General features: G+C 42.8%; 1 protein-coding gene across 4 annotated transcripts; it reads right to left on the bottom strand.

Annotated features, from left to right (window-relative positions):
- MEAF6 (MYST/Esa1 associated factor 6) lies at positions 1-26,892 on the bottom strand. 4 transcript variants are annotated; one of them, XR_014299685.1, is made up of 9 exons: positions 26,705-26,883; positions 25,357-25,472; positions 22,478-22,565; positions 22,284-22,329; positions 7,971-8,163; positions 4,200-4,229; positions 4,037-4,094; positions 3,382-3,415; positions 1-2,857 (listed from the first exon to the last, which is right to left on the bottom strand). XR_014299685.1 is itself a non-coding variant. In XM_082686941.1 (8 exons), the coding sequence occupies exons 1-8, from the start codon at positions 26,792-26,794 to the stop codon at positions 2,849-2,851; spliced, it is 606 nt and encodes a 201-aa protein (XP_082543067.1). In that variant the 5' UTR covers positions 26,795-26,883; the 3' UTR covers positions 1-2,848. The 4 variants fall into 4 exon arrangements, 2 of the variants coding, with proteins under 2 accessions (XP_082543067.1, XP_082543068.1); XR_014299684.1 differs by lacking the exon at positions 4,200-4,229; XM_082686941.1 differs by lacking the exon at positions 4,037-4,094.
- Positions 26,893-27,892: the final 1,000 nt, after the last annotated feature.

Here is a 27,892-nt window from a genome sequence, read left to right on the forward strand (position 1 = left end):
TGTTTCAAAACAGCATATTTACTCCTTTCAAAGTTAGGCCATTTAAATACTTGTTTCCATTCCTTTCTTCACCACACAGGTTGCGGTATCAACAGTCCTCCTTGTAGGATACTTCCAGAGTATTCTCTAGCCCCCAAAGGCTCCATTTCTCAAAGCATTCCGGAGGCCCCCAAGACGCAAACAGCGGACAGCGGACAGCGGCACTGAACTGTGCCCTCGGCCTGCCAACCCCGTCTGACTCCCGGCACTTCCCTCAGGTCCTCCCGCTGGCCCCACAGAACAAGCAGTCCTCTCCTCTGTGGGTCGTCCCCACTCTCCATCTTCAGCCTGCAGGGTCTGACGCTATTTAGAACAGGCGGAGTTTCAACAAAATAAACGATTTCTCAGCTGCGGGAAAAGCAAGCATACTTGAGACTCCCTTGGGAGCTGTGTACAGACACCATCCTCCCAGGAGAAGACATGAAATAGAACTACCACGAGTCTGGATTTTTTTCAGTGTCTTATAACCTCGAACAGGAGCTAAGGGCAACTTCTCCCCGTTGTGGAGATAAGAAGCCTAAGGGCCTAAAGCAAATACTATTCCAGACCCTGATAATCCCGTGAAGGCCTGCCTAGAAGGAAGTCCCTCTCCTGGGTCCTGGCAGCCACTCTGGCAGGGTCACTGGTCAGGTCTGAGTCTTTCAGACAAACTTAGTTAATAACCAAAGCAACAAATATCACAAGCATGGTAGGCATCTCTTGGGGTTTCTGCCCAAATGTCTCCGATTTAGAGAACATAAGCACTCCCTCATGACTTAAATTTCTTTAGTCTGTGGCCAGCTTACAGGAAAACTTGGGAGGTCCCCTAATCAAGGACTGAAAACTTTACAGAGAAAATAAGTATAAAGCAAGCAGCCTACCTCTAACCATGATCATATACATATGTGTGTATTCATATACACAGGTATGTTTTTATATAATATAACTGTTTAAGAGCAATCCCACCAGATCTCAAGCAAATGTCAAAACTATGAGAGAAATATTCTCAGGTTTGCTGTGTGCTCTCCTCTAGGCCACAGAGACCACAGGAAGCCCCACTTTTCTCTCCCAGGAAAGGAGAGAAACTGACAAAGGAGAGTATAGAAATCTGCTGGTCCCCATGGTTTGAAGCTTTATAATTGTTTTTTTTTTTCCCCTTTTTCTAAGGATCAATCTAAATATAAGAAACTATTTTCTTAAAAACCTTAACATTGGAGTTCTTGCTACCAAAGACATCTAATTAGCCACAGAGTCCAAAAAAGAAAAAAAAAAAAAAAGAGAGAGAGAGTTTATTTGAGAACAAGAGTGAAAGCTTTCGCACATCTGACAAGGTAGACTCGTTCTGCTAACAGATGCCATCCACATTCAGCTCTACCAATATTATCACAATGGAACATACTTGTTCTAACAAAGATATGGGCCTAAGTCAAGGACTATGACTAGACAGCATCAAAGGAAAGATGGGGCCCCAAATCTTATCTCCTAGACTGATTCACAACATAGGATTTCAATCAAACACTCCTCATGCAGTGGTTCTCAAGTCTGGCTTCTCATCAGAATCCCAGGGACTCTTTGGAAGGAAATCCCAGCCACTAGACTGCACCCCAGTTGGAGTCTCTGGGGGTGGGTCGCAGGCACCAGCAGGTCCTTAAGCTTCCCAGGTGACTCCCATGAGCAGCCGAGGTCAAGCCCCACTCCAGAGGCAGATTAACAGCTTGATAAACCGGCAAGCTCCCCAGCCAGAGCAGCCCTGTGAGGTAGGGGGTCTGCTGGGCATCGCTGCCTCTTGCAGATCCTATCTCTCACTCTCCTCAAGAATTCCAAACGTTACCAGCTCTGGGGGTAATGCTGAGCCTTTCCATATACCTTAGTGATTTTTAGAGCAATGTTTAATCAGGCAGATACCAGCAAAGAAAGAAAAATGGAAAAAGGAAGAGATTTGCATAAGGCATGATACGAATAAATAAAATAAGTGAAAAAAACAATCTCAGGTTTAAAAGTAAAGCATAAGAAGTCAACACCTGTGAAATTTTATTTATATAAAAGAATAAAAATATCTATTTTAAAAGGATTGATTTAAACTTAGGTTTTTCAGCTTTTCCTGTTCCTTGAACATGAAACTGCTTCCAACGCAGAAAGATTTAAGATAGGTAATTATTAAATAAACCCTCTTTACCTTCCCCCTGCAAAAACACAGAGCCAAGTTCCCCATTTTCTTTATGGTAAACCAGATTCTTTTCAGTTAAGAATACTGGCAACTGCACGAAGCAGATGATCAGATATGTTGGCAGGAAGGTATGTGCTGTACAACGGCATTACAAAAAGTCCCCAAAGAAAAGAAGATGGTAAAAACAATAGAAAAATAATAAAACACAAACAAAATAAGAAAATGCCCGATATTTACAGCCTCCCTCTGAAACATGACCTACATTCTACCTTCAGCATAAAACAAAACCAGAGAACATTTCTTGATGGGTATCACAGAAGAAGCTGGTGCCAGCCAGTTTTGGGGGGGGGGGGGGGGACACATTCATTCCAAGAAGGGAGAAATGCAGAGTTAGCAACTTGCTGGAATTATAACCATGTCTTGGTCTTCTTGCAGTTCTGTTACTAAAAATGACACACAGTAAATGATCCAATGTGGTCTTACAGAAATGAGTTGCCACCACGTTTCAGAACAAACTATTCAGAGTCACAGGCACTGGGTCTGGGAAAGCAGAGGTGGATGGCTGCGCACTCAGGTGAGGGATATGGATCTTTGTGAGGTTGGAGGAGGGAAGCAGGGCTCTACAGCCTGGAAGCTTCTGCAGCTTCTGCACTAATGAGTCTTCTAATAATCCTGAAGAGAGAAAGAGAGAGACCCAACTTACTCTCAGAACACTAGTTGGAACCTAAGAAAATAATCTACCAACAGCTCTGCTAGGGGATTGTTCTATAGCCAAATATTCTAGTCCAAATATAATAGACAATATTTCACATCTTAAACATTAATTCTGCCCTTATTTAGGCCCCCTGAGCTCACCAATCCAAAACAAAACAAAACAAAAATAAAAACTAGTATTAACAATTCATTCTCTAATCAAAGGGAATTTTTCTTCAGTAAAAATGTGTGACCTCTCTAATAAACAAAACAAAACAAAACAAAACAAAAAACACAAAACAAGACCAACCAAACAACAACCATAAAAAAGGCAAAAAAAACTAAGTAACCCTTAAAAGTTGAAGTATATCCAATTGGATACCCCAGCCTTTAAAATGGAGAGCTGTAATCTGAGATTAGAACACACAGCTCTGAAGAGAACACATTTTTCTAATCATCTACAAAATCACCAGCCTCTCTGAAATGGTCTGGCTGATACTTACAGCTCGTGGTTTTTTGTTTAACTTCAGATCAATCCTGTGATAGAAAAGATAAACATTTGCATTTTAATTTACAGAAAGAGGGGCCAGGAATCAGCTACTGCATAGGGCACAAGCTATAACAAAGACTATTTGGTTAAGTAAAACCCACATTCTTCATTAGACTATGTCATATTTAGTTGTTTACCCAGATATTATTAAGCAAGTATTTAAAAACATAAGCAGATACTTTCGCCACAAGGCAAACTTAGATGACAAAAAGAAATATACAGCAGTTATGAAAGCCATATAATTTAAAAACTATTCAAAACTATACGTTAAAAAGAGATTGGATTAAGAGGGCATGCTCTATGTTAATGTGTTAGCTTTGTAACTATATCACTGATAATCACTGAGACACATAATGATTAAGAACAGGAAAGAGACTAGGAGTTTGTATTTCTGGACATGAAACACAAAAGAAATTAAACAAATTTCAATTTTTAAATCTTTCCAAAGCAAAATATCAAGTTCTTAAACTATTAATCTCCTTATGAAGCAAAGCCAGAAAATCAATTTAAATGTGAATTAAAGTAAAGGTTATCTATTTTTAAAGAAATTAAGGTGCATAAAAGTGAAGTTTACTTAATTTTGCTTAAGTTATTAAATAAAATGTTACCTCCATCACGTTTTTCTGTTTTTAAAAAAAACTTCCCAGCCTAACCTAATATACATACCTACAATTAAACAGATAAACTATGGGTTAGAAAGGTCTCAAAAAGGCATATTGGTCTCTACACACTAAACAACACAGCACAAATACTAATTCAAATCAAACTTACTCAAAGTCATAATCAAACATGCCAGACGGGCTGAGGGGCAGCATTTGAAAGGAAGAAAGCAGTAGAAATTAATATACTAATTGAATAAATTAGTCGATTAGCCACCCTAGCAAGATTCATAGAAACAATATCAGCTTTAAGAATCTTAAGCCATAAAGTTTCAAACATCAAAGCACCAAAGATTCTGTGGTTGGGAGAGTCCCTTCCCTCACTGGATTTCGTATCAGAAGAACAGACTAAGAAAGGAAAAGTTATTGCATTAGAAAACGAGGTACCTGCAGGCCGTCTATTAGCTGCCAGATTCAGAGTTAGAACTTTTAAAATACGTAATTGTAGTGAAAAATATAAACAGCACATTAGAAGAAATAGAGAAAGAAGGGTTTAGTCATATAATGAAAGGGTGCTTTAAAGATAGTACTAACAATTCAGCACAATACACTTTGACTAACATGAAAGATAAAAACATTATACATTTTTTAAAAGAAAACATTCTGCAACTTTTAACCCAATCCTAAGTTCTAAGAATGTCCAGGGAACATGGTACTCTTTTTCTAGAGCATTCATCCTAGAAAGCCAAGGGTCGAATGAATAAACTTTGGTGACAGTCTTGTTCCAGAGGACTGCATGGTCCCATCACTTTGGCCCTGAACTGGGGATGGCAGGTAACTGTTTATGTCAGGGCTAGGATTAAGAACACCCAAATCTACACGGCCATACCACCCTGAACGCGCCCGATCTCGTCTGATCTCGGAAGCTAATAAGCAGGGTCGGGCCTGGTTACTACTTGGATGGAAGAACACCCAAATCTACAGCCCCCGCCTCCCCCAGTAAGACAAAGGAGAGCCGACATCCACAAGCATCTGAGCCTCAGGGATCTGGAAGGAACAGTGCAGTGGAGGAGACTGTTTAGGGCATCACTGCTAACAGGCCATGGTCTGGGCCGAGCTCCAAAGCAAACATTAACCCTGAGCATGACTCCAGCTCTTTGGCTGGCTCCAACACCTTTCACACTGTAGACAGGTGCTGAAACAATATGCAAAATGCTCTATCTTCCTCCTGGCCCATGTTTGCAAGAGTGAAGCTGGAAGAAAGCTTAACTTCACTATCTCTTAGGCAACCGCCTCACTTAAGTCATTTGTGGAAGAGTACGCAGCGTACAAACCAGGAACCATCAAAAATTTAACTTTTCAGGACACCTGGCTGGCTCAGCTGAAAGAGCCGGAAGGGACTCCTGATCTCGGGGTCGTGAGTTCGAGCCCCACGATGGGTGTGGGGATTACTTCAAGTAAATAAAACTTCAAAAAGAATTTAATTTTCAGCCTAACCTAAATTTGTTCACAAGTGAGACTATACCTACTTAATGAGAATGTCACAAACTACCTAGTATTCTAGAGTTCTGTGTATTAGTAAAAACCTCTAAGAGCAGCTATAAGTTATTATTTCTACTTTTTTCTTTAAAGTCACTGGGACTTATTATTCAGATAACATATAAAATATACGAATTCAGAACACTGTGATCATTTATGAATGCTAAAAATTATCTCACATATGTTCATATTCCTCAAGAGGACAAACCCAAAAGTTACTCCTTTTTGCTACAGTACCGTATTCATTTCCACTTTGCTTTACTCACCCCTACACAATGCCTGGCACACAGCAGGCATTCAGACATCTGTTGAAATAATTCACTATCAACTTTCTGCGAGTATCTGGGGCGTGGCAAGCTGGGAGGAGAAACAAGTAGGGTACTGACTGCAAATGTACACACGTGTGTGAACAAAGTGCTCCACTCTCCACCCTTCCAGAAAAGACAGGAGTCGGGGACAAGGAGTTTGGACACTTCCTGACTGAAGATGGTAGGAATCGGAGAAACCTCACTGGCCCCCGAGGTGCCACTCTGGTGCACGGGACGTTTTTATCCAGAAAGAAGGCAAATCAGCCCCACTCTGCTCCTTTGGAGCATGTAGGCACCTACGGCCAACGGAAAAGGCCAGCCAGGTATTACAGCAGCGGGATGACAAAAGGGTCCTGGCTTTCCAAACAGAAAACACCATTTGTGAAAGCAATAAATAATACCCAAGATCTTTATAAATCCTTCTATTTTTCTGGAAGGAGTTAGCTCTAGGAGCCAGAGGAAAAAGGGGTAGGACAGAGTAGTGTTCCTATGGAAATCTACTAGAAACCCACAGGAGGAAGTTAAGTTCATGTCTAATTCCCTTTTATCAGTCTGCTGATCATGGCCTTAAGAAAGGGGGAGGTATCACCTACAATGAACAGTAGCTACCTACTGAATCACTAATGGAAAAAATGTCCCAGAAACTTTCAAGGAATTGTCCCCCTACTCTAGACACTGTGAAATAGGAAAAGAATCATTACTTTAAAATAGCACTGGAGTAAATTTAATAAAAGTAACATAGAACATGACATTTAAATTACCTTAACAATTTAAAAAAATATTTTAAGAGTCTAGCTCCCGGCTACTGCTTGTGATGAGCTAGCATTAGTCCTACCGCAGTGATTAAATAGCCTATAACCTTACTAATCTTAAGATCTTGCTATTTCTTACTGCAGTCATGAGATTGGCATAGAGATTTTTGGTTTGCAGGAAAGTATTAAACAGTGATCTTGAGTCACTCTTTGGAGGAAATACTATTTCTGCAGTCTAAAAACCACCGCCACCACTGACAAGAAAAATTCTTTAAAAAACTAGAGAATCTGCTGATGCCTACGAGGCTTAAACCAGTTCAAGTTCATTCTGTATTACCGCCATTTGCCATAACCACAAAGCTAACGATGTGAATGCCTTGGGTGTGTGAAGGAATATCCCACAGGTCTGTAGAGCAACCCAACCCGAAGGGTACTGGAGCACAGGGAACCCCGCCACTCCTTGCTTGCATCCTTCACCTCAGTATGTGAGCTCCCAAGAGGAGCAGGACAAAAGCCAGCCTATGAACACCTGGTTTTCATGCCTGCCAGAAGACAGTCTGAGGTCAGGAAAAGACTGTTCACTCTAGAAGCTATGCATCCCCCTCCCTGAGTACAGCTGTACAATTATGAGTTAATAGGCCCTGGCATTATCATACAAACCCCAGGCAGAGGGTAATGCTAAAATCCTCTCTGCGTGACACCTGACCTCTGTCCACTGATGTCATTCCTATCTCCTTACGCACTGTAAAATACAAAAACAAAACAAAAACACACACAGTGGACAAACATTATCTAGAAAGGTACTCTCATATCTTATGACTTTATATTATTCCTCTCTGATATCTGAAATCAGCAATTACAGACATGTAGAAAACAAAGAAATCATAAGCAATCAAACACTTGTATTTAAAAAGAAAAAAAGGCCTATCAGAGATCAGCTCTGTTCACCCACAAGGGAGTAAGTGTAAGCAGGGATCAGGATTAAGAGCAAAAGAATCTCTCCCACTTGGCAGCTTCCCAACATGTACAAGTGCCATATTCCAAGTCCTATTCTACAGACTTCCCCCTTTCCTCCTCAGATTCAATATGGAATGAAATTCTTTACACCAGAACAGTAAGAAGGCTGTCTTCCTTTACCATCACTCTAATGCCCACCCATTCCTCCACTGGAGAAAACTTCGCCTGTCTCATTTGGACCAAAGCAATTTCTCCCCACCTGCAACAGAAAGATGGCACCAAGCCTGACGCGTTTTTACCCTAGTAAAGCCCCTTTGCAGCAATGATCATGGCCGCTCTGGGCAAGGGAGTAGGGGCAGTGGAGTGGGGGAGGTCCCTGCCACTGACCTGTGTCGGTTTTTATTCTTTCGTTTTTTATGGCTGCTGTGATGACTCCCTGAGGAAGTAGAAGAAGCAGCCTTCTGAGGCTTCACTCCCTGCACAGATCCGTCCAGATCCTCAGGGTCCTCCTGGCTGGGCTCATTCTCCTGATTGTGGAAGTCTGGAGAAGTATCACTTTCTGTCCCACTTCCTGGTTCCCCTGGAGGGAATAAACACAAGTCCCAGAAGCATCAGCAGCACTCCTCAGGCAGTCTGTCCATCAGCCAGGAAAGATGTTGTTGAGCACTAACAGATAAAAAAAGTGACGACTTCCCATCTTCCAGACCATACATTCTAAGTGACAGGAAAATACCTGCTGCCAGAGAAGATATGTGCAGTCAAAGCATCAAAGTTACCAGAGTTCCAGAAACTCAAGGAACCTGAAATAGTGTAACCAGAAGCAACCTACCTAAGGACAGCTGGGGGATGGGACCATACAAGCAGGAGTCCCTCCTCTTGGATGCATTAAGGTCACTTATACAGCAAATACACTAATGGGATTAATGATTATACAAGAAGCCTGGGTTCCTTCCCCAAACTGTACAGGAATCCTGTCGAGGGGGAGCGCAAGAGGACAGGAGCCTCATTATTCTGAGAAGTCTTAAGAATAGTATTTAAGGGACGGCTGGATAGCTCAGTCCATAAGCATCTGCCTTCGACTCAAGTCATGATCCCAGGATCCTGGCATTTAGCCCCGCACTGGGCTCCCAGCTTGGCGGGGTGACTGTTTCTCCCTCTCCCCTTGCCTGTGCTATTTTTCTGTCAAATGAATGAATAAAAATCTTAAAAAAAAAAAAAAAAAAAAAGTATTTAAAAAGTGGTAGTAATACTCTTCAGCTGACATACATTCCCAATTTTAAAATTCTTTATATATATGGGGCGCCTGGGTGGCTCAGTGGGTTGAGCCTCTGCCTTCGGCTCAGGTCATGATCTCAGGGTCCTGGGATCGAGCCCCGCGTCGGGCTCTCTTGCTCAGCGGGGAGCCTGCTTCCTCCTCTCTCTCTGTCTGCCTCTCTGCCTACTTGTGATCTCTGTCTGTCAAATAAATAAATAAATCTTAAAAAAAAAAAAGACTTACAGATCAACAGAAATCGAAGTCCAGATAAAACCTTTACAGTTAGGGTCAAATGGCTTTGAAGGGTAATGAGACAATCACAGTGAATCGTATTTTTGATAAATAAGGCTGGGACAAGTGGACATCCTCAAAGAAAAGAATGAAGTCTGACCCCTATCTCACACCACACACAAAAATGAATTCAAAATGTATCAGAGGCCTAAATGTAAGAGCTAAAAACATAAAACTCTTAGAACCCACCTTGATTAGGTAAATGGTTTCTTAGGTAGGAGCACAAAAGGCAGCCGAACAAGAAAAAATACACAAGTATGTGGAGAAACTGGCACCCCCACACATTGCTGATGGGAATAGAAAATGGTACAGCCACCTGGAAACTGTCTGGTAGTACCTCAAAGCCTAAGGACAGACTTACCAAATGATCCAGCAATTCTACTCCCAGGTATATATCCAAGAGGAATGAAAACAGGTTCACACCAAACTTGTCATGAATATTTTTTCTTTTTTAAGATTTTATTTATCTGACAGAGAGAGAGAAATCACAAGTAGGCAGAGAGGCAGGCAGAGAGAGAGGAGGAAGCCGGTGGGGCTCGATCCCAGGATCCCGGGATCATGACCCGAGCCGAAGGCAGAAGCTTGAACCCACTGAGCCACCCAGGCGCCCCTGTCATGAATATTCACAGAAGTATTAAACCTAGTAGCCAAATGACCACTAACTGATGAATACATAAATAAAATGTGGTATATCCATACAATGGAGTACTATTCAGCATTAAAAAGAAATGTAATAGTAATACATGTTTTGTTTAGGGCTTTTTATTTTTCCTTGGTGTCATTATAGTGGTAAGAGCCTATGGTTTATAGAACTACCATAACACGCAGCAATCCTATTTGTGGGTATTTATCCAAAGAACTGAAATCAGGATTTTGAAGAGACAGCTGCACTCCCATGTCCACTAAAGCATTCATTATTCACATTACCCAAAGTGTGAAAACCACCTAAACACCCATCAATGGATGAATGGATAGAGAAAACGGGATATATACACACACACACACACACACACACACAGAGTGGAATATATTATAAAAGTCTCAAAAAAAAAAGAAGGAAATCTTGTCATATGCTACAACACAGATGAACGAGGAGATCATGTTGAATGAAATAAACCAGCAGCAGAAGAACAAATACCGCATGATTCCATTTATGTAAGGCAGCTACAACAGCCACACTCAGGGAAGCAGAGAGTAGAATGGTGGCTGCCAAGGGGAAGAAGAAAGGAGGAGTAGAAAGTTTCAATTACGCATGAATAGGCTCTAGAGATCTGCCGTACAACACTGTACTGGTAGTGAACAATACTATAGGAGGCACTTAAAAATCTGTGGAAGTCGGGGGAACTTGCTGGCTGAATCGTTAGGGCACACAACTCTTTTTTCTTTTTTTTTTTTTAAAGATTTTATTTATTTATTTGTCAGAGATAGAGGGAGAGAGAACGAGTGAGCACAGGCAGACAGAGAGGCAGGTAGAGGCAGAGGGAAAAGCAGGCCCCCTGCCGAGCAAGGAGCCCGATGTGGGACTCGATCCCAGGGTACTGGGATCATGACCTGAGCCGAAGGCAGCTGCTTAACCAACTGAGCCACCCAGGCGTCCCAGGGCACACAACTCTTAATCTCAGGTTGTGAGTTCAAGCCCCACGTTGAATGTGGAGCCTACTCAAAAAAAAAAAAAAAAAAAAAAAACCTGTGAACTTATTTTTAACGTTTTTTTTAAGATTTTATTTATTTATTTGAGAGACATTACAGAGGGAAAAGGAGAAGGTGACTCGCTGTTGAGCAGAGAGCCTGATGTGGGCCTCAGTCCCAGGACCCTGAGATCATGACCTGAACCGAAGGCAGATGCTTAACTGACTGAGCCACCCAGGCACCCCTGTTTTTTAGTGTTTTTACCACAGTTTAAAAAACCTATCATTTGGAGAGACCTAAGAAACATGCATACAAGAAAATGGTATGATGTCTAGGATTTTCAATGTAACACAGGAGGTGGAAGTGACAGTAGGGGTATGGATGGAGCACTGAGCATGCTCTGGGATTTGGAGCAGTGTAACGGGTACACAGGGGTTTGGTTTTTTACCTTATTTGTATAGATTCAAAAACTCACTTTAATAAAGAGTGTTTAATAAAAAGTATTCACTTTTCCCTATAGTTTATTTCGATATCTGTAACAGGCCCTCCCAAGGACTATAAGTGATAATACTCTTTTTGGAAAGTCTAGGGTGTTTTCCAAAAACCAAAAACCAATTCCCTGATTCTCCAGACACCAACAATTTGATTCCATTCTGACGCTTATTACTGGAGTTAGGGCAGAGTCACAGGTTAAAGGCTCGGTCTCGTAAGCATGCCTCCCTCACTTCGGTCCCAAGTCCCAGGCCTCTCACACTTCTGACCAATGAGCTATAAATCAGGGGGTACCCTAAACTCCCTCTTCAGGTATCATAATTTCTACAATAGCCCCAAGAACTCAGGAATATGATTTATTTACTATTAATTGTCTATTATAAAAGCTACAACTGAGCAACAGCTTAATACATAGGGCAAGGTATGGGGAGGGGCGGGGAGCTGCCATGCCTTTTCTGGGCACACCACCCTCCTAGCTCCTCACTTCATTCACCAACTAAAGCTCCACAGTTTAGGGTTTCAGTTGTTGCTGTTGTTGTTGTTTTTTAAGATTTTGTTTATTTATTAGAGAGAGGGCATGCAAAACATGCTCATGGCGGGGCGGGGGTAGCAGAGGGAAGCAGACTGTCCACTCAGCAGGGAGGGTGATGCACGGCTCAATCCCAGGACCCTGAGATCATGACCTGAGCCAAAGACAGATGCTTAACCGACTGTGCCCCACAGTTTAGAGGTTTTTAAGGAAGTTTCATTATGCAGTCATGATTAAGTCATTGGCTACTGGTGATTAACTCAGTCACTAGGCCTCCTCCCCTCTCTGAGTTTTGGGGTAGGGCTGAGAGTTCTAAGCCCCCATCCTCACACTCTCTAGGGCCCCCCAACTCTCAGTCATCTCCATTAGCATTCAACAGTTTCTTCCGTATGCAGTGAATACTAGTCATTCTTACCACTCTGGAGATTCCAAGGGTTTTAGGAGCTGTGTGCCAGAGCAGGGGACAAAGACCTACTATGTATTTCCCACCACACCACAGAAAGTAACTGTGCTGTATTTATGAAAATCGCCCTTTGACACAACAATGCCACTTCCGGGACACCAACCTATAGAAATAAAAAGCCCATTACACACAAGCTAGTGTACGAGGAAGTTTCCTGCAACATTGTTTATAGTGGGGAAAGTGGAGAGTGTGAATGTGCACCAAAGGGGAGGAGGCACAACCAGACTGTTGGGTATTTTCAGCATTTGAAAAGAATGTGAGATTGTAACAATAGCTAACAGAGTCCTAACTAGAAGCCTAGCTTGCTCTATACCCTTTACATACATCGTGCCTAAAGCCCTCACAGAAACCTCTGCAACTATGATGACCACTTACAGAGAAGGAAACCGAGGAGGCTGGAGTTTAAGAAATCTGCCCAAGGTCACACAGCTAATAAGGGAAAGAGTCGGGATTCATAGTTAAAGACAGTTTGGATCCAAAGCCCACGCTCTTCATCACTACTCCATACACTTCTATCTAGATGTGTTCAACATAGGCATAGGTGAAAAAGCAGATAAAATGTACTGCTGGATCCAATGCCTTTTTTAAAAAAGGAAAATCTCAATAGATGCAGAAAAGCATCTGACAAAGTACAGCATCCTTTCTTTCCTTTTCTTTTTTAAGATTTTATTTATTTGACAGACAGAGATCACAAGTAGGCAGAGAGGCAGGCGGGGGGCGGGGAGGAAGCAGGCTCCCTGCCAAGCAGAGAGCCCGATTCGGGGCTCCATCCCAGGACCCTGGGATCATGATCTGAGCCGAAGGCAGAGGCCTTAACCCACTGAGCGACCCAAGCACCCCTACAGCATCCTTTCTTGATCAAAACTCTTCACAGTGTAGGGACAGAGGGTACATACCCCACTATCATAAAAGTCATCTATTAAAAACCTACAGCAAATATCATTCTCACTGGGGAAAAACTGAGAGCTTTTCCCCTAAGGTCAGGAACAATGCAGGGATGTCCACTATCACCACTGCTATTCTACATAGTACTAGAAGTTCTTACCCTCAGCAATCAGACAACAAAAAGAAATAAAAGGCATCTGAATCGGCAAAGAAGAGGTCAAACTCTCTTTGCAGATGATATGATACTTTACGTGAAAATCCAAAAGACTCTACCCCAGTACTGCTAGAACTCATACAGGAATTCAGTAAAGTATCAGGATATAAAACAATGCACAGAAATCAGTTGCATTTCTCTATACCAAAAGCAAGACAGAAAAAAGAGAAATTAAGGAGTCGATTCCATTTACAATTGCACCAAAAACCATAAGATACCTAGGAATAAACCTAATCAAAGAAGCAAAGAATCTGTACTCAGAAAACTGTAACGTATTCATGAAAGAAATTGAGGAAGACACAAAGAAATGGAAAAATGTTCCATGTTCATGGACTGGAAAAACAAATATTGTGAAAATGTCTACGCTACCTAGAGCAATCTACACATTTAATGCAATCCCTATCAAAATACCATCAACTTTTTTCAAAAAAATGGAACAAATAATCCTAAAATTTGTATAGAACCAGAAAAGACCCTGAATAGCTAGAATGTTGAAAAAGAAAACCAAAGTTGGTGGCATCACAATTCCAGACTTCAAGCTCTATTATAAAGCTGTAATCATCAAGATAGTACAGTACTGGCACAAAAACAGACACACAGATCGATGGAGCAGAACAGAGAGCCCAGAAATGGACCCTCAACTGTATGGTCAACTCATCTTTGAAAGCAGGAAAGAATGTCCAATGGAAAAAAGAGTCTCTTCAACAAATGGTGTTGGGGAAATTGGACAGCCACATGCAGAAGAATGAAACTGGACCATACATAAATAGACTCAAAATGGATGAAAGACCTAAATTTGAGACAGGAATCCATCAAAATCCTTGAGGAGAAAACAGGCAGCAACCTCTTCAACCTCCCCCACAGCAACTTCCTAGAAACATCGCCAAAGAAAAGGGAAGCAAGGGCAAAAATGAACTATTGGGACTTCATCACTATAAAAAGCTTTTTCACAGCAAAGGAAACAGTCAACAGAATCAAGACAACTGACGGAATGGGAGAAGATATTTGCAAATGACATATCAGATAAAGGGCTAGTATCCAAAATCTATAAAGAACTTATCAAACTCAACACCCAAAGAATAATCTAATCAAGAAATGGGCAGAGACATAAACAGATGTTTCTGCAAAGAAGACATCCAAATGGCCAACAGACACATGTAAGTGCTCCACATCACTTGGCATCAGGGAAATACAAATCAAAATTTCAATGAGATAACACCTCACACTAGTCAGAACAGCTAAAATTAACAAGTCAGGAAACAGCAAATGTTGGTGAGGATGTGGAGAAGAGGAACCCTCCTACACTGTTAGTGGGAATGCAAGCTGGTACAGCTACTCTGGCAAACAGATGGAGGTTCCTCAAAAAGTTGAAAATAGAGCTATCCTATGACCCAGCAATCGCACTACTGGGTATTTACCCTAAAGACACAAATGTAGTGATCCGAAGGGGCATGTGCACCTCGAAATTTATAGCAGCAATGTCCACAATAGACACACAATGGAAAGAACCTAGATGTCCATCAATAGCTGAATGGATAAAGGAGATGTGGTGGGTGTGCATACACATAAACACACACACACATGCACACGCACAGACACTCACAGGAATATCATGTAGCCATTAAAAGGTGAAATCTTGCCATTTGCAACAACATGGATGGAATTAGAGGTTATTATGCTAAGCAAAATTAAGTCAATCAGAGAAAGAATTATATGATCTCACTGATATGAGGAATCTGAGAAACAAGGCAGAGGATCATAGGGGTAAGGAGGGAAAAATGAAACAAGATGAAATCAGAGAGGGAGACAAACCATAAGAGACTCTTAATCTGAGGAAACAAACAGGGTTGCTGGAGGGGAGGGTGGTGGAAGGGATGGGGTGTCTGGGTGATGGACATGGGGAGGGTATGTGCTATGGTGAGTGCTATGAATTGTGTAAGATGGATAAATCACAGACCTGAACCCCTGAAACAAATACATTATATGTTAATAAAAAAAATTTTTTTAAATAAAAAAACCCTTTAGGGATGCCTGGGTGGCTCAGTTGGTCAAGCAGCTGCCTTCAGCTCAGGTCATGATCCCAGTGTCCTGGGATCGAGTCCCACAACGGGCTCCTTGCTTGGCAGGGAGCCTGCTTTTCCCTCTGCCCTCTGCCTGCCTGTGCTCGCTCTAGCTCCTCTCTCTCTGACAAATAAATAAATAAAATCTTAAAAAAAAAATAAAAAATAAAAAAATAAAACCCTTTAAAAAAGCCCTAGAATAAACAAACAAACAAACAAACCAAAAAACCCCAAAAAACAAACAAAAAAAAAACCCTCCAAGTGAAAAACAAAACAAAACAAAACCCAACTCTGTGCGTCTGCATGTGTGTGTATGTGTGTGTGCAGTGTGTGAATGTGCAGGTGGCTAGGTTAGGATGACATCATGCTGTTAACGGTTACCTCAGAAAGTTGGGGCTGAAGTAGAACACGAGGTAATGAACCTATTTCATATTTACTTCTAAGTAGTCTGACTGAATAAAATCAGAATATAATCCTTTCCTAATTAAAAAAAAAAACCTCTAACAAAATATAAAAAGATGAGTCTAAAATGGAGACGTATGATCAGGACAGCCTTCTCCCATAGCCACTCCTGTTTTTATGTAGGTTGAAAAATGTCATCTCTAAAACTGCAAATGACAGAGGCACTGGTGAGGGAGGGAACAGGCTGATGGGGCATGAGGTCACAAATGCTTTGGATCATAGACAGGGTGACAGAAGGGGCACAGGACTGAGTAGGGGGCTGGGCAAAGGAAGAGAGGATGAACTAAAAAGGTGGGAGACAAGTCAGAAAGGTAAGTTAGATACAGCAACTTCTGCCTAAACTGCAATTCTGTTAAATGACATTAGTGAACCAAATCAATCATTTCCTCATTTCGGAACCGCTGCTATGGGAAGACTGAGTAAATGGATGAGCCGGTCATATTCTGTCAGCACCCATGGGCAAACACATACATCGAATCAAAGCCCTGTGAATGGAGAATCCACCTGTGTTACTTCTCTGAAGAGAGAACATCCCCAGCAGTAACCGGTGTCCCAAAGGACAGATATGGATATTAAGCACCACGGGAGCCAGAGAAAAAAGAGTGAATTATTCAGGAAAAGCTTCACGGAGGAGGTGGAATTTAAGCTGGACCTTGAAAAATGAGAAGCCAAAATAAGTACAAAAAATAGCACAAGTGAAAGCGCAGAGACAACAAAACACCAGGTACACTTGGGCCAAATGAATCAAACAATATCTCTTAAGCAGACGGCTTGGAGAATGAGAGGTGAAATAGCACGACAGGGTAAGGAAGAGCCATGAGTGTCGGATTAAGGGATCCGACCTACGGAGACAGTGTGAGATGATGTTTAAAAGAGCTGACTGGTCGCTTAACCTTTCAGACCCTGTTTCTCCACCCATAAAATAGGAACTCTTTCTCTACACTGAAAATCTCTTAGAGACCAGGCACTGGGGTCAACGCTGGAGCTACAGCGATGCTCCCTACTTTCAAGCCTATAATCTGTATCTATCCTTCAAGAAGTAGCGTTGAGGGGCACCTGGGAGGCTCAGTGGGTTAAAGCCTCTGCCTTCAGCTCAGGTCATGATCCCAGGGTCCTGGAATCGAGCCCCGCATCGGGCTCTCTGCTCAGCGGGGAGCCTGCTTCTCACTCTCTCTGCCTGCCTCTCTGCCTACTTGTGATTTTTATCTGTCAAATAAATAAATAAAATCTTAAAAAAAAAAAAAAGAAGTAGCTTTGAGGAATAAATGAGATCAATGCAGGTGGCTGCGTAGTATCTAGAACACAGTTAAGTGTTCAAGTCTCAGTATCCTTGAGATCCACAAACATGCAAGTCAAATTCTCAACAGTAAACAATCTGCCGTAAAATAGTAAAATAGTCGCTAGCAGGACACAAGATAAAGTCATCGAGTACTTATAAACAGAGAAGCGACATCAAACAACAAATGTTTTCTGAGTTCTCTATGCAAACCTGTGTTTTAGGATTACTGGGCTCAAAGTAGTTTATGAGAGGGGCCACAGCCAGGGAGACCACATTAAACACTATTAAAATACAAAGCGTGACCACAAAGAAAAAATTTTTTATTTATTTATTTTTTCTTATTTATTTCTATTTTATTTATATATTTATATATTTTATTATTTATTTGATTTATTTATTTGAGAGAGACAGAGTGAGAGAGACAGAACACGAGAAGGGGGAGGGTCAGAGGGAGAAGCAAACTCCCTGCTGAGCAGGGAGCCTGATGTGGGGCTCGAATCTGAGACTCTAGGATCATGACCCGAGCTGAAGGCAGACGCTTGGTTAAGCGTCTGAGCCACCAGGTGCCACCCAGATGCCCCAATAATTGTCTTTTCTTGGCTCATGGAAGTAGGAGAGAAGTGAGAGCAAAAGGGGTGGGTTATAACACCCCAAAGTACAGCAGTGAGTCAGTCAACTCTATGATGCAGTCACCAGGAAAAGACACGTAAGTTCATTTCTCACTGACATATAAGTAAGCTACTTGGCTTTAGAGTAAAGAATGCCAGATTTTGATTAAGTGTAATACACCTACAAATGAGACACTCTTCTTAAAACAACAACAATAAAACACCTACTGAATAGTGCTAAGGCACTAACTTTGATAAGCACAAAAACTTAAAAGATGAAAGAAATATACTCAACTATGCTTCATGCAGCCATTTATTTATCCACTGGAATGATTTAAATGCTGAGGAAAGATCTGGTTTGATGAAAACTTCAGAGGAGTCTGGTAAAACAAACAGTAGAAACTAGGCTGATCCTTTAAAGGAAACTGGATAAAATCTGGCTGTTTGTTTTTCTTTCAGTAATTTGCATAAAATTCCCCTTTGGGGATCCTGCTAATCCACTCTATCATGCTAGTTTAGGTACATAAGTCAAAGGAAGCAGAAAGTAATGCATTTTTTTTTTAAGATTTTATTTATTTATTTGAGAGAGTGAGCACAGGGAGACAGTGGCAGGCAGAGGCAGAGGGAGAAGCAGGCTCCCCGCTGAGCAAGGAGTCCGTTATGGGACTCCATCCCACGATGTTGGATCATGACCCGAGCCGAAGGCAGCCGCTTAACCAACTGAGCCACCCAGGCGTCCCAGTAATGCATCTTTTTAAAAAGTTTTCAGAATGGTTTGAACTCCAAAATCCTTGAGATCTAAGAATGTGTAACTCAAAATTCTAAGAGAAAAGAATCTGTACTTCATCACCACCAAAAAGCAAGAACCAGGAGTCATTCCACAAGATTTGTTAATACGGAAATTCTGAGACATTGGAGAGATTCTGTACAAAGGAAAAAGAGCAAAAGATGAAGCAGACCATTCCTCTTCATGGAATTAAAGCTTGGTTTGAATCACTTGGGTCTTTTAGGGACCCTCAACTTGGTTTAGATGTCTAAACACCCAGTAGAAGAAAACATAACATCTTTGGAAGATGGTACCTTCTTCCTCACCCTCAAATTATTCTATAAATACTTGAGGTTACAATGAGCAGTACACAGTCAAAAATAACCAGGCACACAGGAAAATTAGACTTTATGAGAAATAACCAGAGGAAGCAACAGACAACACAAACTCGTCTTGAAGGACTTCAGAGGTTGAAATTAAACACAGAATATGCAACAACCGGGCTCACTCTGCTTAAAGAAGTGAAATAAAGTTTAAAAATAATTTTTTAAAATATATTTTTTAAAGACTTTATTTATTTGACATGGAGAGAGTGAGAGAGAAAAAGAGACAAAGAGTAAGCACAAGCAGGGGGAACAACAGGCAGGGGAGCAGCAGGCTTCCCACCGAGCAAGGAGGCCGATGTGGGGCTTGATCCCAGAACCCTGGGATCATGACCTGGGCTGAAGGCAGCTGCTTAACCAACTGAGCCACCCAGGCACCCCCAAAAAATCAAGGAAAGGTTTAACAGCAAATGAGACACAACTAAAAGATTTGTGAACTGGCGGGCGGCCCAGGGGCAAAGACAAGACATGGAAAGGCTAATAAAAGACATAAAGGATACAAGGAGAAAGTTTAACATACATGTAAGCAGAGAAGGGGAAGAGATGGGACAGAGCTCAGAGCAAATGCAGTATATGAAGAGGTAATAGCTGAGAATTTTCCAGAACTGATGAAAAATACCAAGGCACCATTTCAAGAGGTCCAATGAAACCCAAGCAGATAATTACAAATAAATTCATACATAGGGGCTCCTGGGTGGCTCAGTGGGTTACGCCCCTGCCTTCAGCTCAGGTCATGATCTCAGGGTCCTGGGATTGAGCCCCACATCAGGCTCTCTGCTCAGCAGAGAGCTGAGCTCTGCCTGCCTCCTTGCCTACTTGTGATCTCTCCCTTTGTCAAATAAATAAACAAAATCTTTAAAAAAAAATTCATACTTAGACACACTGTAGGTGACTACAAAAAAATCAAGATGAAACTAAACTAAAAAAAATAGCAGTAAGGGGGCACCTGGGTTGCTCAGTCGATTAAGCGTCTGACCCTTGATTTTGGCTCAGGTCATGATCTCCAGTTCCTGAGACAAGCCCCATGTTGGACTCTGTGCTTAGCAGGGAGACTGCTTGAGATTCCCTCTCCCTCTGCACCCCCCTCCCAAAAGAACAGCAGGAGGAAACAGTAATGACAGGTGGTGAGACAGAACAGACAGAACCCAACAGAATTACTTTAAAGGGGCTCTGACCATTTGAACTGATAAACTCCAGTATTTACGTAATTCCCTATTCTAAAAAGAATTCAAAGTAGTTTACCAAGATTCATATATCAAAATCAACTTAAAATGAGACAAGTAAAACAAAGAGGGATAGAAGACTTAAGTAAGCTGGATGCAACACTAATTCTCCAAATGCATGCTATATTCTCATTCTCCAAATGCACGCTCTATATTTATACTTCCTTACAGAGGAGAACCACTAAACATTCGAGCACCTGCACAAAGAAACAGTCCATTACCAGACACTCAGTAAAAACCAACCAGCTGTTCAAGGAAAATAACTATTCCTTTTTTTTTTAAAGATTTATTTATTTATTTATTTGAGAGAAGAGAGACAGAGTGTGCATGTGTGTAAGTGAGGGGGAGGAGAGGGGCAGAGGGAGAGGAGAGGGAGAGAATCAGACTCCCAGCTGAGTGGGCTCGATCTCACCACCCCGAGATCATGACCAGAGCCAAAATCAAGAAGCAGAGGCTCAACCAACTGAGCCACCCAGAGTCCCCTCAGGGAAAGCAACTATTTCTAAAAATCATAATAATTAGTAATGATAGTAAACATCTGTGACATTCTCTTAACAATAAATACAGTAGCACATTTAACAGGACCAAAATAGAATTCATCAAATGCAACATGATAGGGAAGACCAAGAAATACCACTCTGACATATGCGAGGGATGTGGCTCAAACCAAGGGGAAGATCTCAGGGGAACAGATGGCCTACACCTGCTTCAGAAAACCTTCAATACATAAGTGCTTGTCTCAGCCAAGCTTCTGAAAGCTGAGGTTTTAAGACTCATCTCCTCATGAGTATCTAGGTGCAGCCATTCTATGTAGTTAAGACCAAAGCCAGATGTTGAACCACCCACCAGGCCAGGAGGAGGATTATGGGCTTTTCTTGAAAACTAAGGAGTCAGACATCATTCCATTTCAATTCACACAAGTGAGGTCCAGGGTGTTCCTTAACCAGTCTTATGACTCAGAAAGCAGACAATACTAGAGCCACATTCTACAAGTGGCAATTAACTGAAAAGAAGTAAGATTTAACTTATTTAAGCCACAGTAAAAGAAAAATCAAAAGCACTCTGTATAGTTAATTGGTTGGCAGAAAGGAATCAAAGATGCCTTCAGGGATGAATGAGGGAGAATAGAAGTACTATAACTGAAAAACTGAGCAGACGAGTTTTGAAAGAAACAGAACAATTTGGTTTTAGATAAAATGTATGAGCTTGAATATCTGAGCAGAAATGACCAGAAGACATTTTCCAGAATTTTCTAGATATTAAGAAATCTGTACACAGAGATAAAAATCAAAGTCACTGAGTAGTTCTAATTCCCAAACTACCAAAATGGATTTTCCTCAAATCACTGGCCCAGTGCAAACACAACTGGATCCCACAAGATAGACAACTTGATCATTAGCTCAGGGTCCTGGGATCGAGCCCCGCATCTGGCTCTCTGCTTCGTGGGGAGCCTGCTTCTCCCTCTCTCTGCCTGCCTGTCTGTCTACTTGTGATCTGTCAAATAAACACATAAAATTAAAAAAAAAAAAAAAAAAAAAAAAAACCTGAAAGAAGCACACAACCAAAATACAAAAAGCAGGTCATGTTTCAGAGTGGCCCAGTGCACAGGCAGTGACCAACACAGATAGCTCCATAGAGTCTGACTCAGAGAAATAAATGTACAATCTATATCCCATCACTAGACATTAGAATAGAATTAGACTATATGGCTTACCTACAGAGAACGATACAATTTCTTTACAAAGTAAATACTATCTACTCTGCATTTTATATTTAAGAACACATAGGTACATTCTGTTCCCAGGATGAGATTCTCAAGAATTATTAAACTGGGGACATGGAGATTTATCATATATGTCTGAACTTTTCCATGATAAAAGGTTTTCTTTTTAAATTAAACAAACAAATGAAACAAAACAAAAAAACTCCCTAACACTTATCAGCAAGGAAGACATATCTTTGTGTCTTTGAGCAGCCAGAGTCAACCTCTCATGACAGATGAGGCAGGAGGGACATGGTTTCCTCCTCAAAAAGAAAAGAGGAAAAAGATATGATTAAGGAGACTCAAAGGATTCCTAACTTCTAGGTTGAACAGGAGTTAAATATAAGGGTTATTGTGGCTTAAAAATTAAGTAATAAAAAAGTAAAAAAATAGACTTACTCTTTTCAATGAGCTGATCCTGAACTCCTGCCAACGCACTTACTGCCTAAAAGAAAAAAACCACCCGTTACTAGAAAAATTACCACAGACCTCCAGAGAGCACTCAGACAGCTGGGAAAGAGAAAACTCGCAGAAATTTAACTGAGGTGTTCCTCCGAGATGGGCCACAGTAAAGCTCCCCCCACCTCACTTACAGCTGCTGAAGTAACTGAGGATTTACTGAAGAGCCGCTCAGCTTCCTTAAACTTCCGGTTCCTTCGATCGTTTTTGCTATTGGAGTTTCTAAAACACACACAAGAAACTCATAAGCACCAAGCTGTATCTATGGCTCAAGCTGAGGACAGCCCAAGCCTATGTAAGGAACTCTCTCTCTGTCTCTCTTTTTTAAATTTCTGACTTTGAGACGGAAATGCCTCCAACACCGTTTGGATTGACCAAAATGACCTTTACGCTGAATGCCTACACAGACACCAACAGTTTCCAATACATGGCAGGGGCTCCACTGTGGGATATTACTTACTTGGTTCCCAGTCACTGTATTTTTAATATGTATTTATTTTGATGCTTATTAAAAAAAAAAAAAACTAGCAGAGACTAGTGGTATGAAATGTTTGTCATATAAGCTTAACTGAAAAAATTTAATGAACATGGGGCACCTGGCTAGCTCAGGGGAACATGTGACTGTTGCTCTCCCGGGTTGTGAGTTTGAGCCCCACACTGGGTTGAGACAACTTAAAAAAATAAAATATTTTTTAAAAAATTTCAAAGAACAATCAGAGTTCCTTAAGGAAATGTTTGGTATCAGCTCTGGGATAAGAAAAGGCCAATGTGAGTCTAAGACACCTTGTTGGGACAGAAAGCAACAAAATGCTCAAAGATTAAAGGGTCATGTCAAAAAGGCAAAGGAGGCTCCCTGTCTACATGTAGGGCAAACCAAGCACTGAAAGGATAATGATAGCCACCAGTCTGTATGTTCATGATGTACGCACTTCTCTGTGTAAATTTCAGTAAGTTCAGAGTAAAAAATAGGCCTCTACAGTAAAAAAGTGACAGCACTACATTCCAACACTCTGATTTTTTTTTTTTTTAAATGCACTGGTCTCTAGTGATATTAAGAAGAGCGGGCCAGAGATAGAGAATGAAAGGGAGAGAAGATATGAAGGGAAGACTCTTCCTTCCGAATGCCAGTAGTCCACATACCAGCAGTATATTAAGTGAGTCAGGTAAAAATCAACAGTGGATATTAAAACCACTGAATAAAAACTTGGAGGAGCAATATATTCACACTGTCTAAAAGTATAGTCTCTGATCACAAAGAGAAAAAAATGAATTTTTACAAGGGAGAAATCATATGCTCAAACTTCGTACCAGTAATGGGACAATATGACATTATGTGCCTCCCAATCAAATACAGGTAAATGAGACACCAGGCATACAAGTCACTTATGTAATATTTTTCCCAAAAATCCTTAAAGGATCTCTCATGAGGCCACAAACAGAAAAATCTGGAATTGAGGCATTCTGTAAGACAATGTCATGAACAACTTTGCCACGAAAAAGGGTAGGAGACTCTCCTAAATGAAGAGATGAAAGAGTGGTAACAGCCAAATACAATGCATGAACACCGGATGATCAAAACAAGGCAGCAAAGAATGTTGGGGACAATTTGGGGAAATTGAATAGACTACAGTAAGTGATACTATTAGTGTAACTCTAATTTTCTATGTGTGATAATTAGTGTAACGCTAATTTTTTATGTGTGGTTAGGTAAGAAATACATTCTTAAGAGGTAACTGCTGACATAATTATGAGCAAAGTGTCATGCTCTCTGCTTAAATGATTGGCAAAAAAAAAAGTGGGGGGGAAGGAAAGAATAACTATAAAGGGGTAGCAGGCAGGAAATCTTTGTGGTGATCAAACACTTCTGTATCTTTTTTTTTTTTTTTAAGATTTTATTTATTTATTTGATAGAGAGAGACACAGCGAGAGGTAACACAAGCAGGGGGAGTGGGAGAGGGAGAAGCAGGTTTCCCACCGAGCACGGAGCCCAATGTGGGGCTTGATCCCAGGTCCCTGGGACCATGAACTGAGCCGAAGGCAGACGATTAACAACTGAGCCACCCATGCACCCCAGCACTTTTGTATCTTGACTACAGTGGTGCTTACAGGAATCTACACAGTGGCAGAACTACACATACACATTGTACCAATGTCAGTTTCCTGAGTTTGATATTCTACTACAGTTACCTAAGACCCAACCACTGGGGAAGACTGGGTGATGGGTACATGGGACTCTAATATTGCTGCAACTTCCTATGTACCTGTAATTATATTAAAATTTAAAAAAAAATTTTTTTAGAAAGGAGGGGGCAGGAGCAGAAAAGAGAGAGAATCTTAAGCAGGCTCCACACCTGGCATAGAGCCCACCTTGGGGCTCGATCCCACAACCCTGAGATCATGAACAGAAATCAAGAGATGGACGCTTAAGGGACAGAGCCCCCCAGGTGCCTCTAAAAATTTTAAGTAGAGCTACAGGGGTGTGTCTGTTTATATACATTAGAGAGAAAGCAAATGTGGCAACATGGTAACAACTGATGAATGCAGGTGAAGGGTATCAAGTGTGCACAATACTATTTCAACTTGAAGTGTCTCAAATTTGAAAATTTTTGAAAAGCTTGGGCAGTTTTCAAGAATAGTTTTTAGTTACTAAATAAAATTGTGGTATGGTTGGTACACAGGTGTGGCAAATCTTATAAAGGTCAAACTTGTGACTGGGTAAAAAAAAATGGAAAACACTCACACAGTGATACCTCAGGTACTGTCATTTGCTGCACTTTGTTTATGCTTCAACACAACCCTGTTCCAGGGGCTCGACTTTCCCCATTTCCCAAATGTTAGGATTTGTCCACAGTCACTCTGTGAGGCAGAGGCTGAGCCAGAGTCCAAGCTGAACCCCACAAGGCTTTCTACACCACCACTCTACTACTGCCCCCTGCCAGGTTGCTAGTAAGAACACGGTCCAAAAAACAATCAGTAGGGCACAATGTCAACACCATAGGCTTCTGACACTCACTTCTGGTTGGTCAGATACCGATCCCAGCCACGAATAATATTGCCATACATCTGAGTGTCTTCCAGGTAGCTTCCTTCAAAGGCATAGATCTGTCTCTCCAAGTTGGCCAGTGTTTCCTGGGAGATGAAAAACAAGGAAATGGATAATGCCTTTTAAATGCAAAAGTTAACTCTGACCAAGCCAAACTCTGAATATCAGCCTTAGACATTGGAGCTCCACTACACTAAGCCACCCCAGTCGGAAAAATAAGACATGGGGAGAGGAAGACTATTTTAGGCTAAGACAGTCTAGAGCTTAGACCTGTCTTGCTGGAGTCCTTTGAGAACAGAAGGGAAGGTACAGGCCCTGTCTCTGAAAAAATTTGCAAAATTCTGCATATACTTCGGAGGGCTCGTGGAAAAACCTGTCAAGAACCCCCGCTCAGGCAGAACGTGAGCAGTCTCCACTCCCACGCAACAAGGTACTGCTACTGGGAAGAGGAAAGGGTGAGCAGCCTTCCAGCGCGACTTGCTCCCCTCCCCGCAGGCATTGAGAACGCCTGCAATGGGCTGTCAGTTGCCATGGAAACCTGGAAGGGCAGCTTCAGGTGACATGGCCCTCCCCGGTGCCCAAGCCTAAACGCGGAGGGGAGGGGGTGACCACAAGGGTGCCTGGAACCCTGGGTGCATGTCACAGTTCTCAATTCCCTGGACTGAGTCCTTTCCCCTCGTCTGTCACCTTCTAGATGTTCCCCAAAACATCACAGCCATGCCCGTCGAAAACCCCATCCAACGCATCTCCTAGTCCTCAAAAGGACATGCGCCCCTCCATCCTCCAAAGGCCGGACTGGATGACTGGGTCCCCATCCCACACTCGCCCCCTACCCCACCCCCTCAGCCCACTGGCAAGCCCGAACAGGTGGCTTACGGCCCCCCAGACACTCCCGAACCCACCCCTCAAAGACCACAGACCTGCCCGCCCTCACCCACCCCGCAAAAGCCAAGGGCACAACCGCCCCCATTCCCAAAGCTCAGAGACACTCGCCTTCCTCGAGCTTCCATACAGAAGCCCCCACCCCAGGCGCCATCCCTCCTCCACGCCCCCGCCGGCCCCGGCCCCTTTCCCCTCCCCCGCTCCGTGCCCCGCCCCCCCAGCCCGGGCCCCGGCCCTGGCGCTCCCGCTCCCGAGCTGCGCTGCCTGCAAGCCGTGCGGTCGGCGGGCCGCGGAACGCGCAGCCGACCTCAGGCCGCCGGGCTCCCGGCCGCCGCGTTGCGCCGGGGGAATAACGGCCTGGCGCGATCGGGCCGAGGCCTGGAGGCAGGGGAGGGCGCGGAGCCCGCACCGAGCGCCCCCGCGCCCGGCCCCTCACCGCCAGCTCCTGCTTCCGCTTCACGAGCTCCGCTAGCTCCCGCCGGGTGTCCGGGATCTGCGGCGGCGCCGCCTTGTTGTGCATCGCCATGTTGGGCTGAGGCGGGCGGCGGCGGCGGCGGCGCCAGGCTGGGGGCGGTCCCTGTGCGCCGCCGCCCGCCAGGGGGCGCCTGCGCAGCACTGCGCCTGCGCGCGCGGTTTCCGGAGCCGCGCGCCGCGCCGCGCAGCGCTGCGCTGGGGGCCCTCGGGCTCGCGCGCGCCCCTCCTGGACGGGCCGGTGATGCGCTCTGCTCTGCGTCCTAGCCGCTCGTGGCTCCTCGGCGGCCGGCTGTGCGCCACAGACACCCCAAATTCACCTTATCCAAAGCCAGGCTCCTCCCAGGTCACCTCGGTGAATTACTTGAACTGTCCGCCGAATTGCCCAAGTCAGAAACGTGAATATCATCGTCGATCTCCTCTCCCCCGTAAAGCCAGGTCCTGAGGACTCGCCTCCGGAAGAGCCCGCAGTCCACTGGCTTTGTCTGCCACCACCCCCCTCGTCCAGGCCCTCCCTATTTTTGGCTCCATTATTCCTACAGCCCCCGCTTTCCACCCTTAGCTCTATTTGACCCTTAGTCACGGTGGAGCCAGGATGATTGGTGTTTGGAAAGCAAATGTGGGGTCACTCCTCTGGTTAAAAGCTTTAGATGGCTTCCCATTGCCCATGAGAGAGAAGAGTTTGTGCAGTGGTTAAGGTCACAAACCGAAGCCGGAACTACCTTGTTCAAAATCTTACCTCTACCATTGCCACGCTATGCCATTTTGCACAGGTAATTGAATTTCATTCATCTCAACTTCCTCATCGGTATAATGGAGGGAATAACAGTACTTTTTACCCCTACAATTGTCCTGAGGAGTAAATCACTTCGCCTACGGGCTTGGCAAGTAATAAAGATCGTGCACACATCCGTTTTTATCATTAAGTCCGGCATCGTTAACTTGGTTTTCATTTGGCTCTTGGTTACTTCTCTTTCTGTAATTTCACGATCATGAGCAGGACTTTTTCTTCATTATTTCATTTTTTTTTTTTCCACCTTGCTTGAAGTCTTTGGGTTTTTACAATCTGTAGATTGGTATCTTCCACTAGCTGAGAAATTTTCAGCTCTTTTTCTTTAGATACTCCTCTGCCTCATTTTCCTCTCTCCTTCTG

This window comes from Mustela nivalis (genome assembly GCF_964662115.1).
Source record: "Mustela nivalis genome assembly, chromosome: 10".
Taxonomy (NCBI): Eukaryota; Metazoa; Chordata; class Mammalia; order Carnivora; family Mustelidae; genus Mustela; species Mustela nivalis.